We start from the raw sequence: 16,364 nt of genomic DNA on the forward strand, positions 1-16,364 counted from the left end.
GGACTTTGAAACAGTAACAGTAACATATATTTCTTATTTCCGGCGAACATATAATCTATACCAGATTATCGGCGATCTTGTTTTACCATTCGTTTTCGATCTTGTGTTTCTAGCTTCTACTATACTCGTGGTATGTGTTGTCAATATCATCCAAACATACTCGTTCGTTATAGTTTTACCCGGTTCGAGACCTCGGGTCGTCGAACCTTCAAAACCATGATTTTCACCTTTTTGTTACGTGTTCATGGACGTCCTTTACGTCTCAATATCATTAATCTATGTTGTTCTTCACTGATGGATCATCAAATCGGTCCGAAAACATCGGATCTAAACCCTTGAATCTGAACAGTCGTCGTTTCAGATTCAGGCGAAGTTAAGGTTTAGGCGAAGTTATCCACAACTTCGCCAGGAGATTAATTTCGCCTGTGGCGAAGTTATCCGTAACTTCGCCTTGAACTCAAGTTCGCCTGTGGCGATGTTGTGATAAGGCGAAGTTATCATCAACTTCGCCTATACCATTTTACTTAACAGTTTTAGACGAAATTACAGTTGAAGCGAAGTTGTTCCTAACTTCGCCTCACCTATAAGTTCGCCTGTACTGGTTTAATCACAACTTCGCACGTGGTACATAGCGAACTTGTGAGTTGCTTAACTGTTCTCTAACTTGTTTTGTTTTGTGCAGATATGGCTGCTGTTGGAGGTGCTGGTGGTGACGACGGTGATGATCAAAGACAATTCTTCCCAGCACATAACCAGTACATCACTTTGGATCCAGACGCACGAGGCGTAGAAGACTACAGGGAGATTATCACGTTTCTCCTGCGATCAAGGGTCTTTCACGCGCTCACAAATACACTGCCTATTTCTTTGCCTAACATTGAAGACTTTTGGCAGACAGTGTACTACGATTGCAGGCCTGAGCCTCCGGTGATGCGAGCAACCGTAAATGGTCATAACATACAGTTTTCCTCGGAAGACATACGGTTGGCTCTGCAGTTCGGTGAAGAAACAAGAGATGACCCAACGGAGTTCGTAGCTCCTTTCCGTGATGGAGCTTATTTGAGAATGGGTTATTCGGGTCCGCTGGGGGACTCGCAGAGGAGGAAAGGGTTTCTACTGGATCAGTGGCGCTTCCTGATGCATGTGTTGATTGTATGCATGTCCGGCAGGAAGGCAGGAACAGATGGGATGGGCGCGACGATGCAGTCGGCCATGATAGCGCTGACTTACAACCGCAGATATTCTTTTAGTCAGCTAATATTCTACGAGATCGATCGTCAACGAAGGGCTGTGGCGCGCGAGCGATTCACTATGTATCCTCGTTTCTTACAGATGATTTTAAATCATGTCGCTCCGTCGCTACCGCAGAGACGCCCAATAAGATACGTCGAATGCGTGACGAAACGTATCTTTGCTCAGTGCCGCACCTCGAGCACTCGTAGCAAGCCTGAGCTGCGTCCCAGGCATACTCCCTTATTCGGATATCTCATCAATCCGGGGTATGTTCCTGCAGGAGGGGACGAGTTCAGAGACCCGCAACCACATCAGGCGGCAGCACCACATGCTGTATCAGCTGCGCCTGTTGTATCTACTGTTGCCTCTGCTGCTGTGCCAGCTACTGTATCTACTGCTGTGTCTACTGCTGAAGATGTTGATCTTAATGCTGCCTTTGGCGTACATGGTGTGTTTGATATGGATGTCTCGGGTCCTCAGTTTGTGGATGTTACTAGAGCAGTTACTTCGGTAGCTGACTCTGATCTAGACGAAACGTTTGCCGAAGCGAGACGACTTATGGTGTCTCGGGAGAGAATTACAGGAAAGAGGCCGAGAACGGTAGACGAGGATGAGGACGAAGTTGATGAAGAGGAGGCAGTGCAGATAGTGCTCAGACGTTCAAGAAGAGAACAGAGAGGTAGGGGTTCGGGAGCTGGAGAATCTTCAAGGCTGGTACGTTTTGCTCCACCTGCCTTGTCTGGTATGTCTCTTATTCCTACTACAGCACAGGTTACTGCTGTCGAGACGTCGGCCCCAGCAGTTGTGTCTCTACCACCCCAACCGCTTACTACACCGGTGGTGGTTGCACGATTTGTGGAGTCGACCGTCACTGCTACTGCAGGGTTACCAAGTGTACCACCTGCGGTCACTTCTGCTGCTGATGTCCCGCCAACTCCAACGCCTACTTCAGATTCCGAGAGGATTACGTCACTAGAACAAATTGTTGCTGATCAGACAAAGACTATTCAGAGCCTAGTGGAATCCAATCGACTACAAGCAGCCCTCCTGGTTGAACACGGAAAAGTGATAGATGCCTTCAAGGCATTCTTGGCATCTCAGGGGGAGAAGACGTGTAGGGGTGATGAGTTGAGGACGAAACGGAGAGAAGATCATGACGATGATCCCAATGCACCGGAAGGTGCAGGTGGTGAGCTGCCAAGAACCTCTCAGGCTCTTGGGGCTTCCACAGCTGAGGGGGAGTCTACAAATGCAGCTGGTGACGATGTTGTAGCTGGTGATGATGATGCTGATGTTGAAGATGTGATCGACGCATTGAAAGAGTTGGATGAGGAGGATGATGAGTTTATGATTGAAGATGATGTGTTGCCAGTTGATGAGATCGAGAGGATTGGAGAGCAGATTACGGTTGAAAACGTGATAGAAGAAGGTGAGATTGTTGATGACTCCGTGGAACACGAGATTCCGGAGGTTGAGAGACCAGAGATGGGTGATGAGAATGTAGAGGAAGATGCTGAGTGGGAGGAACAACCGAAGTGGAAGGAGGGTTGTGCCCACTGGTTCGTTAAGACGAAGAAGCCGGCGGTCCCTAAGATGTTCAGAAAAAGTTACAATATTAAGGGATACGCGGAAGCCAAGAAAGGTATTATCTGCTGGTTATACGACGAGCAGCTGCGGCTCTTCGTGATCAAGAGATACGATGGCATTCAGTATTTCCAGAGAAAGTTGAGATCTCTAAACACACTGCCAGAATGTGAAGTAAAAGATTTAGCCAGATTGGGATTGGTAAACAGAAGTGAAGACAACATGGCTAGAATCATTGCGAAGATCGTGTGGAAAGAGTGCGTTAAAGAGAAAAAGTTTGAGCTACTGAAACCACAAAAAGGGAAACTTGTCGAAGACAAGGATAGAGGTCTGAGAGTTGATGGAAAACCTTGGATGGTTATGAAATACAAACCGATCCGGTGCCTTAAAGAAGTACCGATGAAGTTCATGCCCAAGGACGTGCTCAAAGATCTAAAATGGTGGTACGTAGATTGCGAGACAGCTGAGGCGGTAATGGAAGATGAGGATGAACAAGAAGTACTTCGGGTTTACGACCCGATGCATCTTGTTAATCTATCGAAGGCTGATCTGAAAGTGCTCAACGAGAAGAAGATCTTCTACATTCCTGCTTGGAAGGATCAAGCTAGGAAATATCAACGGGTGGTGTCGGTATGTGTTAGAGAAGGAGCGCACGCGTAGAGATGCAAGATTACAAGACTCAAGATTTGAAGATAAAGATATGAAGCTACTGCCAAGGGGGAGTCTGTTGGTACATGTGTGTCAGTAGTTCATAGTCTAGCATTTGTAATCGAGTCTGTAATGCAATTATGTTTTGATTATGTTTATTTATGTAATACGCGAAGTTGTCAACAAGTTCGCTATGGCGAACTTGTTGAATCAGCGAAGTTATTGACAACTTCGCCTAGTTGTCGTGTTTATATACTGTTCAGCAGAACAGTTTACGTAGTTGGTCGTTTTAGGGTTTTGTTTCAGTTTTCAGTAACCGAGTTACGTGTCATAGTCTGTAACAGTGACCTCGGGTCACGTGTTTGTTATCAATATAACGTGGTTGGTTTATTGCTTGTGTGTTCGATCTCTACATACTCTACACTCGTATCTACCTACGCAGGGATTCCGCACCTGCGTTGTTAGAGACATCCCGTGTACGATCCGTCCAGGAACCTACAAGACTAGGTTGTAGGGGTTTGTACATAGGGTGTACCATCGGCTAACCCTCCATTCCTACAACCTACTCTGCTAAGCTTGTTTACATTTGTAAATCCAAGGTATAAAGATAGGTCAACTAATAATGTAGTGATAAGCCTTACACAAGACTGCAAGAGTTATGTATAATGATCCCATGTATTGTTCCCATGCATACAGGTGTAATGATATCAAGGTTATATGTATAAAGATACCAAAGAATCATATGTAACCATGTCTTGATGATAATGATGATAATGCATAATGATCACACGAGACCTGACAACAACCCACACAAGACCACACGATGCTACTTGATTTCCATGATGGTAACCCAAATCGATCACTTTGGATACCATAAGAGAATTCGAAAGCGTCCACTTTAGTATCTCTTGGATTCCTAATCGATCACTTAGGAAATTCTTCGGATTCTTAATCGAACACTTTAAGAACCCCCTAGGTCACGTGTATTCTAAATCGAACACTTTAGAATCCCACATCTAGTACGGTCTGTCTACCAATCGACCACTTGGAGACCAAACACATGCTCTAGTGTGACCTAAACTGCCTATGTTCACACGACCACTAGACTGTCCAATGAATGATGTGTTTTCATGATAATGTATAACGAGCATATGACATTGATTTCCAAGGTCCAATGTTCCCTAAGCGATCAATGATTCCCATGTTTACTCCTGAATAATTGATTAGACATACACAACTTCCGAGAAAGTTAAGGTATGAGTAACCTGCCATGATTACTTGTTTTCCCCAATATTCATAGTTTGCAAAAGATTTGCCAAGAATGTTTATGATAAAGAATGTTTGAATAAATGAGTTTTGTCAAAACGTGTACAGTTACCATGTTTCCATCCCAATGATTTGAAAAGCTTAAAAGAAAAAGGGGGGCTATGAACTCACCTTGTTGGCTAAGTATGGTTGCTAGGGTGGTCGAGTGCTGCCAAACGTCGATCCTCTAAGTCTAGACAAGGACATAATAGGTTAACAACACGCTTTAAGTCTAAGAGTATAAGCTTACGCGACCTCGAGCAAAAACCAAGTTTTAAAGTTGAAAACAAGCTGATTCTGGCACATTCGGTCGAATAAGGGCAGGTTCGATCGAATCTGCTACCTGTTCGATCGAATATGGTACTGGTTCGGTCAAAGGGGCTGGGAAGAACACGTTCAGTCGATTGAGGACTCGTTCGGTCGAGTAGGATGTACATTCGGTTGAATACAATCATATTCGATCGAATGTATATTCTGATCCGGTTAGTCTGTTCGTTTGCCCACTGGTTCGACCGAATGGTCTCTTGTTCGACCGAATAGAAGATGGTTCGACCGAATGGTCAGGTTCGATTGGTCTATTCGACCGAATAGAAGATGGTTCGACCGAATGGTCAGGTTTGATTGGTCTATTCGACCGAATAGACCTATTCGACTCCTTCAAGCCGGATGACGGAGAAACCTACGGGATTTTGACGATTTTCATGATTTTTCGCCCAAAATCAATGTTTTATACATGGAAATGCTCGGAATCCATAGGGCTATTGATTCCTAACGTTTATAACAACAAAAGTATGCTTTTTGACACCAAAAATGACGATTTTTGACCAAGAACACACTTGAAACAAAAGTTGGGGTTTTTGCTCGATTCGGGGCCGGATTTGATGATAAAAACGTATGATTTTCAAGAAGATCTTACCAAAAACAACAATAAACAGATTGGTGGACTCGGATTTTGGATTGAATAACTTTCTCTCACTACTCTCTCTCTAGAATTGGGGTGCTTGGGTGTGGGTGTGGAAGAGATGAAAGGAAAATGGTGGAGTTTGTTCTTGCACTACGCTTATATACTTGGTTCTATCGGGTTCGGGTTTCGGTTACCTACGGGTCAAGGCTAGCTGAGTTCATAAGTTTTAACGAGCTAGAACTTTCCAGTAAAAATTTTATAAAAATAATTTTTCAAGTAATCGCTTGCAATCTTTTTAAATAAAAACCTTTTATTTTTCGAAAACACAAAATTAATATTTTCCAAACGTAAAAGTTCTTTTTATGAAATAACATTTTTAGCTGAAATAAACAGATTTTCCAATGATATGGATTCCGAACTTATCGTCCAGAACCCAAAGTGTATAGTTTCCGATGATTTCTTGATTTTAGTTTACCAGTCAAATTCCAGGGCGTTACATTCTTGATGTCTTCTATGGATGATGTTGTATTTAGAATTCTTGTTTCTTCATATTTGGTTTCGAACAAGCGAGGACTTCATTTTCCCCATGTTGATGATCCCATCCATTCATCAACACATCTGTAACCACTGTAAAGCTCCCAACCAGTTGGTGGTTTTGAATAATCTGGAATGTAACCACAACAATGACCCCTCCCTTCATATTGTAACCAACCGCAAGAACACCTACGATGCCCACAAACAAGAACCCGGCCACACCAAGCCCCCACACAAACACAAGAACACCATTGTTATAGCTGTTGTAGGAATTGCTTGCTGAAATATTTGATTGTTTCTGAAACTGATTGTTGTTGGATTCTTGTTAAGCCCCTTGCTGTAAGCCTCAATTGCTTCACAAATTGCTATCACCACCATAAAATTCCAACCAGTAGTGTTCAATTGAACACCACCTAAATTGCCGTCGTAAATCACCAGAATTGATTGCCGGAAGAGCGTCCGAAAGGTTCGAACTGCTCTGATACCACTTGTTATGATACAAACTGGTCCTCGAGCTATTAGATCGATAAAGAGAACAAAAAGAACGCTTAAGAGAAGAAGAAGGGTAAAACCAAATTCAATTCATCGATACTCATCTGTCCAACAGATTCCGTATATGTATACAAACATATTACGGATATAACCCTAAACCATTAGTTATTTACACTTTAGTCCCTCTACTATTTACTACCTAACACGGTACCAGTACCGAAATATTCGGTTCGGTACCGATATCGGTTTGGTACGGGTGCGGTACTGCTATTTCGTGCAAAATTCAGGAAATACAGGTACCAAAAACTCAAAGTATGGTACCAATATCAATCGGTACAAAATCGTCCATCCCTAATTCTATGTAAGAAAACATATGATGCTTTTCATGTGGCAAATTTCAAGAGATTATTTACCATACTGGACAATAATAGCATCCATTGTATTTATAACAAAATTATTTTATCAGTCATCATTAGGGCCGTCTTAGACTTCATATGAGGCTCGACTACCGTTTAGGGCACGATCTTGATAAGGGCATGGTTTGTTTTATGAAAAAAGTTATATATGTAAATTATCTTGAGTGTTATTAGTGATTTGAGCTGAAAATGGCTGATAAAAAACACTAATAAGTGTCAACAAATCTGAACAAGTTCATTAAACAATCTAATAAAATATTGTTAGGTCTGAGCCTAGTAATGAAGTAAATCAATGACAATCAATCAATTTTGAAAAAAAAAATTATAGAAAGGCCAATTAACAGTACTCGTCTTGAACACTAGAAAATTCGGATATAGCTAGGGGTGTTCAAGAAATCCGCAATCCGAAAAAAACCGAAATCCAAACCGAAACCGAAACCCGAATAATCCGATCCGAGTATCGGATTCGGATATGGATTTCAAAAAATTCCGGATAGTTCGGATTATTCGGATATCCGAATAATCCGAATATATAACATGTTATTAGTGTATATAGCCAAGTCCATTAACATTTACAATAATTTTATAACCATAACTTCATTATTCGTTCAATCAACCTAACACACCATAGACAAAAATGTGGTCGTTATACTCTCTAACACTACTTAACTTCCTTGTTCTTGTACACTGCATTCTCGGGTTTAAAATACAAGGAAAAGAAATGATAAGATTGGATAGGGGAAGAAAGGAAAAGAAATTATATATTTAAAAGACGTTATCGAGTTAAAATAAAAGAATAGAAAAGAAAATGTTAATTACATTTTTGAGTTAGATAGGAAGGAAAAAATAGGAAAAAAATTGTAACTTTACAATCATGTCCTTATTATTGAGTTAGATAGGATGAAAAATATGGGGTAAATTAGTATATTATACGTGACTATAAACTTTTCTTCCGAATCTGGCCATATTTGCCTGGAAAGTTTTGAAGGAAAAAAACACTAACTTTTCTTTTCATTCTCTTTCTTTTCTTTTAATGAAAAAACTCAAGAACGAAAAAAGAAAATTTTTCTTATCTTTTATTTTATAAACCCTTAAATAAAAAACTCAAGAATGCAGTGGTCATGTTTTATTTTTATTTTCTAGTTTTGTATGTTTATTTAATAAAACTTAAGTTTGTACATGTGTTATACCAATTATTTGGATAATTTCGGATTATCCGAATCTGATCCGAATCCATCCGAATTCAATTCGGATCGGATAGGAATGCCCTTAATTCGGATCGGATCGGATTTCGGACAGGGTTCCAAAATTTTCAAATCCGAACCATCCAAACCGAATAAACCTAATAACCCGTTATCCTATCCGATGAACACCTCTAGATATAGCCCTGGTTACAACTACTCATCTTCCAACTTTTTCCATTTACTTCTTCTGATTTCGTACTAAACATAAAAACCTAAGTTTGTTAGTCGATAATGAGAAATAAACACCCATAAACATTTAAAAGGACAATAATATAAGTTTTGTTTTAGCTAGGAACTGGCTATGGATATGGTCAACAAAAGTCAAAATTGGGTTAGGTAGGAATCAGTTCCGGGAATACTTGGGTATTTGACCGGGGTTTTTTCAGGTAGGTCAGGTCCGGGTAGAGATGGAACCGGTTATAACGGGCCTGGTTCCGGGTACGCCTCCAGGGATAAACCCAAAACCAGATCATACCCGCAAGTCGGGTACAGAGAGGAACCGGTTGCGAACCTGATACACCGGGTATTTTTTTCACCTCTAGTTTGAGTTAAAATAACTAACTATTTAAACTCTTACTAAGTAAGAGTAAGTGTTACCCATACTATAAAATGATAAAACAGGCCAACCTAAAACACGACATGATTTTAGATAACCCGACAGGACACGAATAAGTCAATAAACATATAAATCAGATTAAGCTTCAAACAATCAACCTGTAAACCCAAAACCCAACCCGCTTAACTTACTAAAATCGGTGGTTGGAACTTTTGAAACTGAACCTACCACAAAAATATTAATTTAAAATATTATCACAGGAAACCAGGATGATGTTGGACCCAACATCCAAAGCAAACTCCAATCATCTTCCTATAAGCATATTTAACTTCACCTAATTTTATTTTTATTTCAATTTCAACCCCAAATCGACTCGCCTTAATCCACGGATCACCACCTAACCAACACCCATGGCTGCTGCCATCTTCAATCCACCATACCCATCAACTTCATCATTAACAATTAATAAAAAACCCCCAATTTACGCCTCCCACATTTCATGCTCCAAAACCCTAATTGTTCATTCGCTAACGTGCGCACCTCAGTTGGGTTTTATTACACCATTTGCTAATTGGAACGGGCTCAGGACAAGTGGGTTTTCAATTTCATTGCAGTCGGTGAAATTAGGTATGCGTTATTAGCCAATTGGATTTCGCCTATTGAACCTAGCATGTTGATGTACTTAGTTTTTGTTGTGAACTTGTAATAATGGCCAATTTTGTGTGGATATTTTGGCTGTTTTTATTGATGTTGAAGCTCAGCTGAATTGGGGTTATTAGCCTCAACCGAAATGGAAGTAATTGGTTAATCTGCTTTATTAACCAATTGGTTTTCGGTTGATCGGTTCGGTTTATTTCGGCTACTGCGTAAACTTACTGAGGATTTGTGAGAAAGAATTGGGGTTATTAGCCTCGGTTCGGTTTGAACTGATTTCATTAACTAATAAACTGTACAAAAACTCTATATATACAACTGGTATTCTCAACTAACTAACTAACTAACTTTTTTTTTAATATAATCTACCTATTCTAATAAAGTAAAATAACTGAAACACATGTCACTTGCACATTCATTCTTAACGTAATTTCTCGCTCAAAATATTTTCTATTTTTAATGAAAACTTATTTATGTCAATGTAATCAAAACATATCAATCAGTCATAATTAAATAACTAATTACCTAAATTATAGAAATTAAAAATATGCAGGGTTATGTCAGTATAATATAAATATATTTATATTTTTAAGCAAATCATATCTATATTTTTTTATTAAATCAATTTATAAACACTTTTCAGTGTAGAAGATGAATGTGATAAAAATTAATTAACGATATTTATAGATCTAAGAAGATAAAAACAAAAAAAAATTATGAATGAATAACAATTTTATCCTCATGTGTTCATTCGGCCTTCATGGATCCATGGAGTTCTCATCCGTCTCTTTCAAATCAGTAATACAAAAGTGTGTTTTAGTCATGCTAATTTTATATATGTTCTTTTTTTACGTCATTTAGAATTAAACATCTTATCATCTTTTGTTATAATTCGCTATTACATTAAAAAATATAATTACAAATTATAAAATCAATAGATGTATCTTTTTCGTGATTCTGAATTGAATAAATTGCTTGACAATGCACCACGTATTCATATGAATATTCAATTACAAAATATAATTTGAACTTATTAAACTATTTTATTTGATATAATATATGTTTTTTTTTAATATAATCATTTACTATTTATAGTTTAACTGTATTTCTTTTGAAATTCCCGTGCATCACACGGGTTTGAAAGCTAGTGTTTTTATATTATAATAAAAGGATCCAATTACAATAGAGTGGCAGGTAAGCGGGCAACAAGCTGGCCGCCAACACCTTTGAATGGCCAAACCGATCTACTGAAAACAAAGTTATTGTTCTTCGGCGTCGTTGAGTTACTGTGCACGACCCGCTGAACTCTTTTCAGAAACGTAGCTGTATCTGGGGCAAGAGACCCAAATGTGTCGAAAGCAAAAGGAATGAAGGCGTGTTGATTCTCAAAACACGCCTTCTCGTGCTTATCAATTTTTCTTGATTCTGCCTTTAACACGGCTTGCCTAGCAACAAGCCCAAGTCCGACAAGAGGGGACACCCCAGTAAGGTCCACACAAGCATGCTTACCCCCCCCCCCCCCCCGACAAGAGGGACACCCCACTAAAAAACTAACCAACTATTTTGATAAATACATTAAACCGTTAAGTCTTCACCATGAACCGATAAAAACTTTTTTTCGAACACGTAAGTTTTCATTGACTATCAGTAGTTATTCACTTAGTCATCCAGAGCATTCACTTAACTACTCGAGACTAATAAGTATAGACAACAAGTACTCGTGTACTTAGCCAAATATGTAACTGTTTGAACTACTGGTGATTACATGAATCGGAGGTATAAATATTAATATGTGAAGCAGACTCAGTGTAAAATACATGAAACGGAGGTATAAAAGCTAGAAATATATGAAAATACGAATGGCTCGGTTTGGTTTGGTTAATTTTGGTTAATGGTTAATGGAGTGTCACACCTCGTTTAGGTGGAACACGACAGTGACCAATTGATACCAGACAAACACGGCGGATGTTTAAACTTTGAATAAAACTGTAGTTTGTACGGTACGAAGAAAAAGCCAATAAACGTGTTCGGTTAATTTCGGTTCAGCTATTGCTCACTCCTAGCTGAAGTGTGAGATGCTTGACTTTTAAAGTCTAAAGTTTATGTTTTTGAGGGTTTGTTGGTTGCAGAAAAGAGGAAGAAATGTAAAGGGAAAGGTGTATATGCATCTTTATTTGGAGTTGGGGTTCCCGAAGCTTTAGTGATTGGAGTGGTGGCTCTGTTGGTTTTTGGCCCTAAAGGTCTTGCTGAGGTGAGTTGACTATTGATTTATAATGAGTTAAATGTGCGTTTTTAAAGTCATTATTATTGACAAACAACTTTTAATGCTAATTAACATTTGTGCATTTTTTGTTTGATGCATTTTTGTGCTGATGTTAAACATATTTATTTACAGGTTGCAAAAAATTTAGGAAAAACGCTGCGTGCATTTCAACCAACAATTAGGGAACTTCAGGTAATGCATACAAACACACGGTTTTTATATCATGATTGCAATGAATGTAAGAAACTCTATACAAACTAAAAGTTCATAATTTATATAATGATAGGAAGTGTCACGGGAATTTAAGAGTACACTTGAAAAGGAAATTGGTCTCGATGAGCTTCAGAATCAAGGAAGTTACACTTCCAACACAGTCAGACCGCCTCCCGACACCCTTCAGAATTCTCAGTTAACAGTACCACCGCCTGATGCCACCACCACCACCACCACCACTGAAGATTCTCAGGCCACCACAACAACTCCTGCTGGCGGTTCGGAGGATTCCCAGGAAAGTTTAACAGCCACTGATGTCAGCGCGGAGGATTCCAAGGAAACGGTAACCACTGCTGATGTTGGTGCGGAGGGTTCCCAGGAAACTGTAACCATCGCTGATGTCAGCCTAGAGGATTCCGGGGAAACAACAGCGGTTCCGGCTGTCACAGCGGAGGATTCTCAATCTACAGTTGACACTAGTAAGCCCTCTTAAGTAACTTAAAATTTCTAATTATTGGTATGAAAACCAGAAATTATATAAGTTTGCAATTTCGGCTCGTTTATGGATAAACAGGTAAATTTAGGTTATATATGTCTCTTGTGTCAAATGACTCAAATCATTGTCTTTAAAGGATATAATGGTCATTTAATAAAAATAACTTTTACAGATTTTCTAAATATGAGGTTTTCATATGTAGTTTTTGAAAAGAAAGGACCAAACTTGCAATATTGTTTTACCACATGATCCACTTGTGTAATTTACGCCGTATTTAACATATTAATGTTCATCAAACTCAGCTGATTGGACTCGCCTACTTTGACTTGTACTAAAATAATAGTAATATAGGACTCGTGTTTGATTTCTAGCTATAATGTCGTTGACTGACATCGTTGGTTATCCAGCAAATGGGGCGTCAAGCAAAGCATATTCAAGTGAAGATCTTTTAAAGATCACAGAAGAACAGCTGAAGGCAGTTGCTTCCCAACAGCAGAAAGATCAGCCTCCATCTCCGGACAGTGAGATCTGAAATGAATCGACAGTTTTGATCAGACGACACGAAGACCTCCATTGCATTTTAGTTGAGTTTGTAGAACCGAGTCAACTCAGGAATTTTTTAGTTACGAGTTTATTTGATATTTAAAGAAACGGGCTAGGAACTTGTTAGGTTGTAAGATTCCGTTTCGTGTAATGGAACTACATGTTGTACACTTATAGTCAATTCTTATTAGGGCTGTAAACGAACCGAACGAACACGAACAAGGTTTTGTTCATGTTCGTTTGTTAAGGAAATAACGTGTTCACGAACGGTTCACGAACACTTACCGAACAAGATTTTATGTTCATGTTCGTTCATTAAGGAAATGAATGTGTTCACGGAACACAAGCGAACACAAATAAAAATCAACAGAGCCTATAAATTGAGACCGACATATTCATCAATGTGTTCGCTCATTTAACTTTAAACGTATACGAACACTTAATCAAACAAATATTTATGTTCATTTTCTTTTATTTAAAAAGAATGAGCATTTGTGTTCATTTGTTTATAATCTAAACGAACATAACTGAACAACGATAAACAAGCATAAATGAACATAGATGAAAAAATGTAAATGATCACAAACAAACATAAATGAAAACACTTAAATGAACTCAAATTAAAAAATATAAAACTTTTAATCAGATGACTCATCCAGATAATAATTAATTATTTTCTATTATTACTAAACGAACATAAATAAACAGACACAAACGAACGTTCGTGAACACAAATGAACGAACGAACCATGTGTTCATATTCGTTCGTTTAATTAAACGAACACAAATATCTTGTTCGTGTTCGTTCGTTTATTAAATAAACGAACATAAACGAACTTCCCGCCGAACGGTTCACGAATAGTTCATCGAACGTTCGGTTCATTTACAGGCCTAATTCTTATTGTTCACCAACATGCATTTTAGTCTAGTGGAACCATTGTTTAAAAACCAGACTAGTCGAACTGGGTAAGTGATGAAGCACCAGTCTGGTATGGGTTAAACTGATAGGCTATGTCAAACCGACATAAAACTAGTGAATAGAGTTGATGGTTTCTTGCCAAACAAGTTATTTGTTTTAACAAGATTTAGTGTAAGAAGAATTTGAGAATAGTCTATAATCGGGTTTTTATCGGTGAACTAAAGAGGTTAACTGTTTATTTTGTAAACATTGGTTTTATCAATACCGATGACCGATGTTATGATCAAAATGGTAATCGAGCTAAAGATTGTAGATGAAGAAATCACATAGATGAAGATAAAACTCTCAAAATCATTAGCCCCTCTCTACTATCTAATACTAACCAACAACAACTAGTACTTTACCCGTCCGGTGGATAGGAACGAATACGTAGGAATATAACGACTACGTTGCTTCAATAACATGACTGAGCAAAATGCAGGTCTTTATGAGATATTGAAGTAGTAGGGAACAATAAGTGTATGCATGTTTGTACTTTTTACATGTTAACTGGAATCTTTTGGGTTTGTTTCTTGCTTCACTATATAATTTGTGGTATGTGAATGAATTGTATGATTAAGTCTTGCCCAATTGTATACATCAAAAAATATGTATTATATGTCAATGTTTGTCTGATTAAAAATTATTTATAAACTTCGGTTTATATTTTAATGGTTTGTCTTATCATCACATGACCAGACACCAATTATCAGCTATTGACGCAAAAATTGGCTACTCGGGCTATGAATCGTTAGAAAGGGACTGGATTGCTGCAAATGAGCATGCTTGGAACGTATACTCAAATAACACAGGGTCAAATCAGTTCACTTTTTAAAAAACTCGTATTAAAACATCATTAGATTATTAATGATTTAATCATTTAGATCGTGGCCTACAATGTAAATGCCAACTCAACCAACTTTCCATTAATACAACCCTGTTTGTTACCTTTATACATAAGAGTTTTATTCATCTACTTTTGAAATTGGAGATACATGAGCCGAAAGATGGACATTTTTTTGAAATTGGAGATACATGAGTCATAGTCACAAACTCACAATCAAAATATGTAAAAAAGAAACATTTTGAAGTTTGAAAATGTGATACAAATAGTAACATGAATAATAACAATTTAAAAATCTTAAGGCCATCTTACTTGTTGCCACAATAGCTTTGATATAGTTCCGATTGGCACATTCACCTGCAAATAATACAACATTATTTTCAAGATTATAGTTTATACACATCAAATATGACAAAAATATAGAAAAATATTATAGATATAATCTAAGTCATGCTAACTTTGACCTACACTGAAACAAAAATAGAAACAAAATATCAGATTTTCATTAAAGTGCTTACTATTATATGAATGTGATTAGCAGATGCTACCACACTGCATCTAGCATATTTTAGAAATAATAATGATGTATGAATGCCAGTTTCTGCAATGGTTGAGTCTGTTGCACGATCTTGATTGTTCATTTTGTCTAATTTATCAAACAATTGCACCAGTTTCCAGCATTCGTTCTCTTATAAAGTAGATCACAAAAAAGTTCAAAAAATGAGGTTTATTCAAATTTCTCATATTTATCACTATGTTTTACTCGTTTCTTGATCGGACGTAACAACTGTCAATCTAGAAGAACCACGACAGGTGGTTGAAATTGGCAAAGGAGAAATAACCTGTAATAGCCCTAATCATCTGTGACTTAGCAACAGAAGGATCTCCCAACCATCATCATGTTAATGTCACTGCAAATATTATGGCAAAATCAACTTTATTATTTCTAAAATATATTACTGAATTAAGCCTAAAGTCTAAAGATATTGTAAACAAATACAAGTATCTTGACAACAAAAGAAATGGCATCATACCATCTTAAGTGGGTTCCATTTTTAAGAATTTTTTTATTCCAGCAAGCATAAGAAAAATAATTTCTTTCTTATTCCATGAATGCCCACAGTTTGAAGGTGCATGTGATCTAGAAAGCAAGTCAAATATACCTTCTCTCTCGGCTATCCATTTAATATGTTTCAAGTCCTCAGAACTATAAAATAACTGGAGCATTTGCCTCTTTGTCCGGCAAATAAACATGTTTTCTATAACCACAGTCCTGCATATCATAGAAATTTTGGTTAAAATATCCAATTTGCCCACACTGTAAGTGAAAGACAATACAAAATGTAGGTATTATATACTTAACTTGAATAATCCATTGACACTGCCTTGACTTTTTTCTAGGAATTACATTGTAAAATCCAACAATGGCACACGGGCTACAGGTTTGCATAAGCCATAAATCTATATTTTAGGTGAG

At 37.9% G+C, this 16,364-nt stretch overlaps 1 protein-coding gene across 1 annotated transcript; it reads left to right on the plus strand.

The window, feature by feature from the left end:
• The first annotated feature begins 9,326 nt into the window (after positions 1-9,326).
• LOC143553753 (uncharacterized) lies at positions 9,327-13,092 on the plus strand. Its single transcript, XM_077043669.1, has 5 exons — positions 9,327-9,543; positions 11,700-11,821; positions 11,966-12,025; positions 12,120-12,525; positions 12,950-13,092. Exons 1-5 carry the CDS (start codon positions 9,327-9,329, stop codon positions 13,072-13,074), a joined length of 930 nt encoding a protein of 309 aa, XP_076899784.1. The 3' UTR covers positions 13,075-13,092.
• Positions 13,093-16,364: the final 3,272 nt, after the last annotated feature.

Source organism: Bidens hawaiensis, unplaced genomic scaffold (genome assembly GCF_021521415.1).
Source record: "Bidens hawaiensis isolate Kalapana, Puna unplaced genomic scaffold, B.hawaiensis_p1.1 tig00017357_1, whole genome shotgun sequence".
Lineage (NCBI taxonomy): Eukaryota > Viridiplantae > Streptophyta > Magnoliopsida > Asterales > Asteraceae > Bidens > Bidens hawaiensis.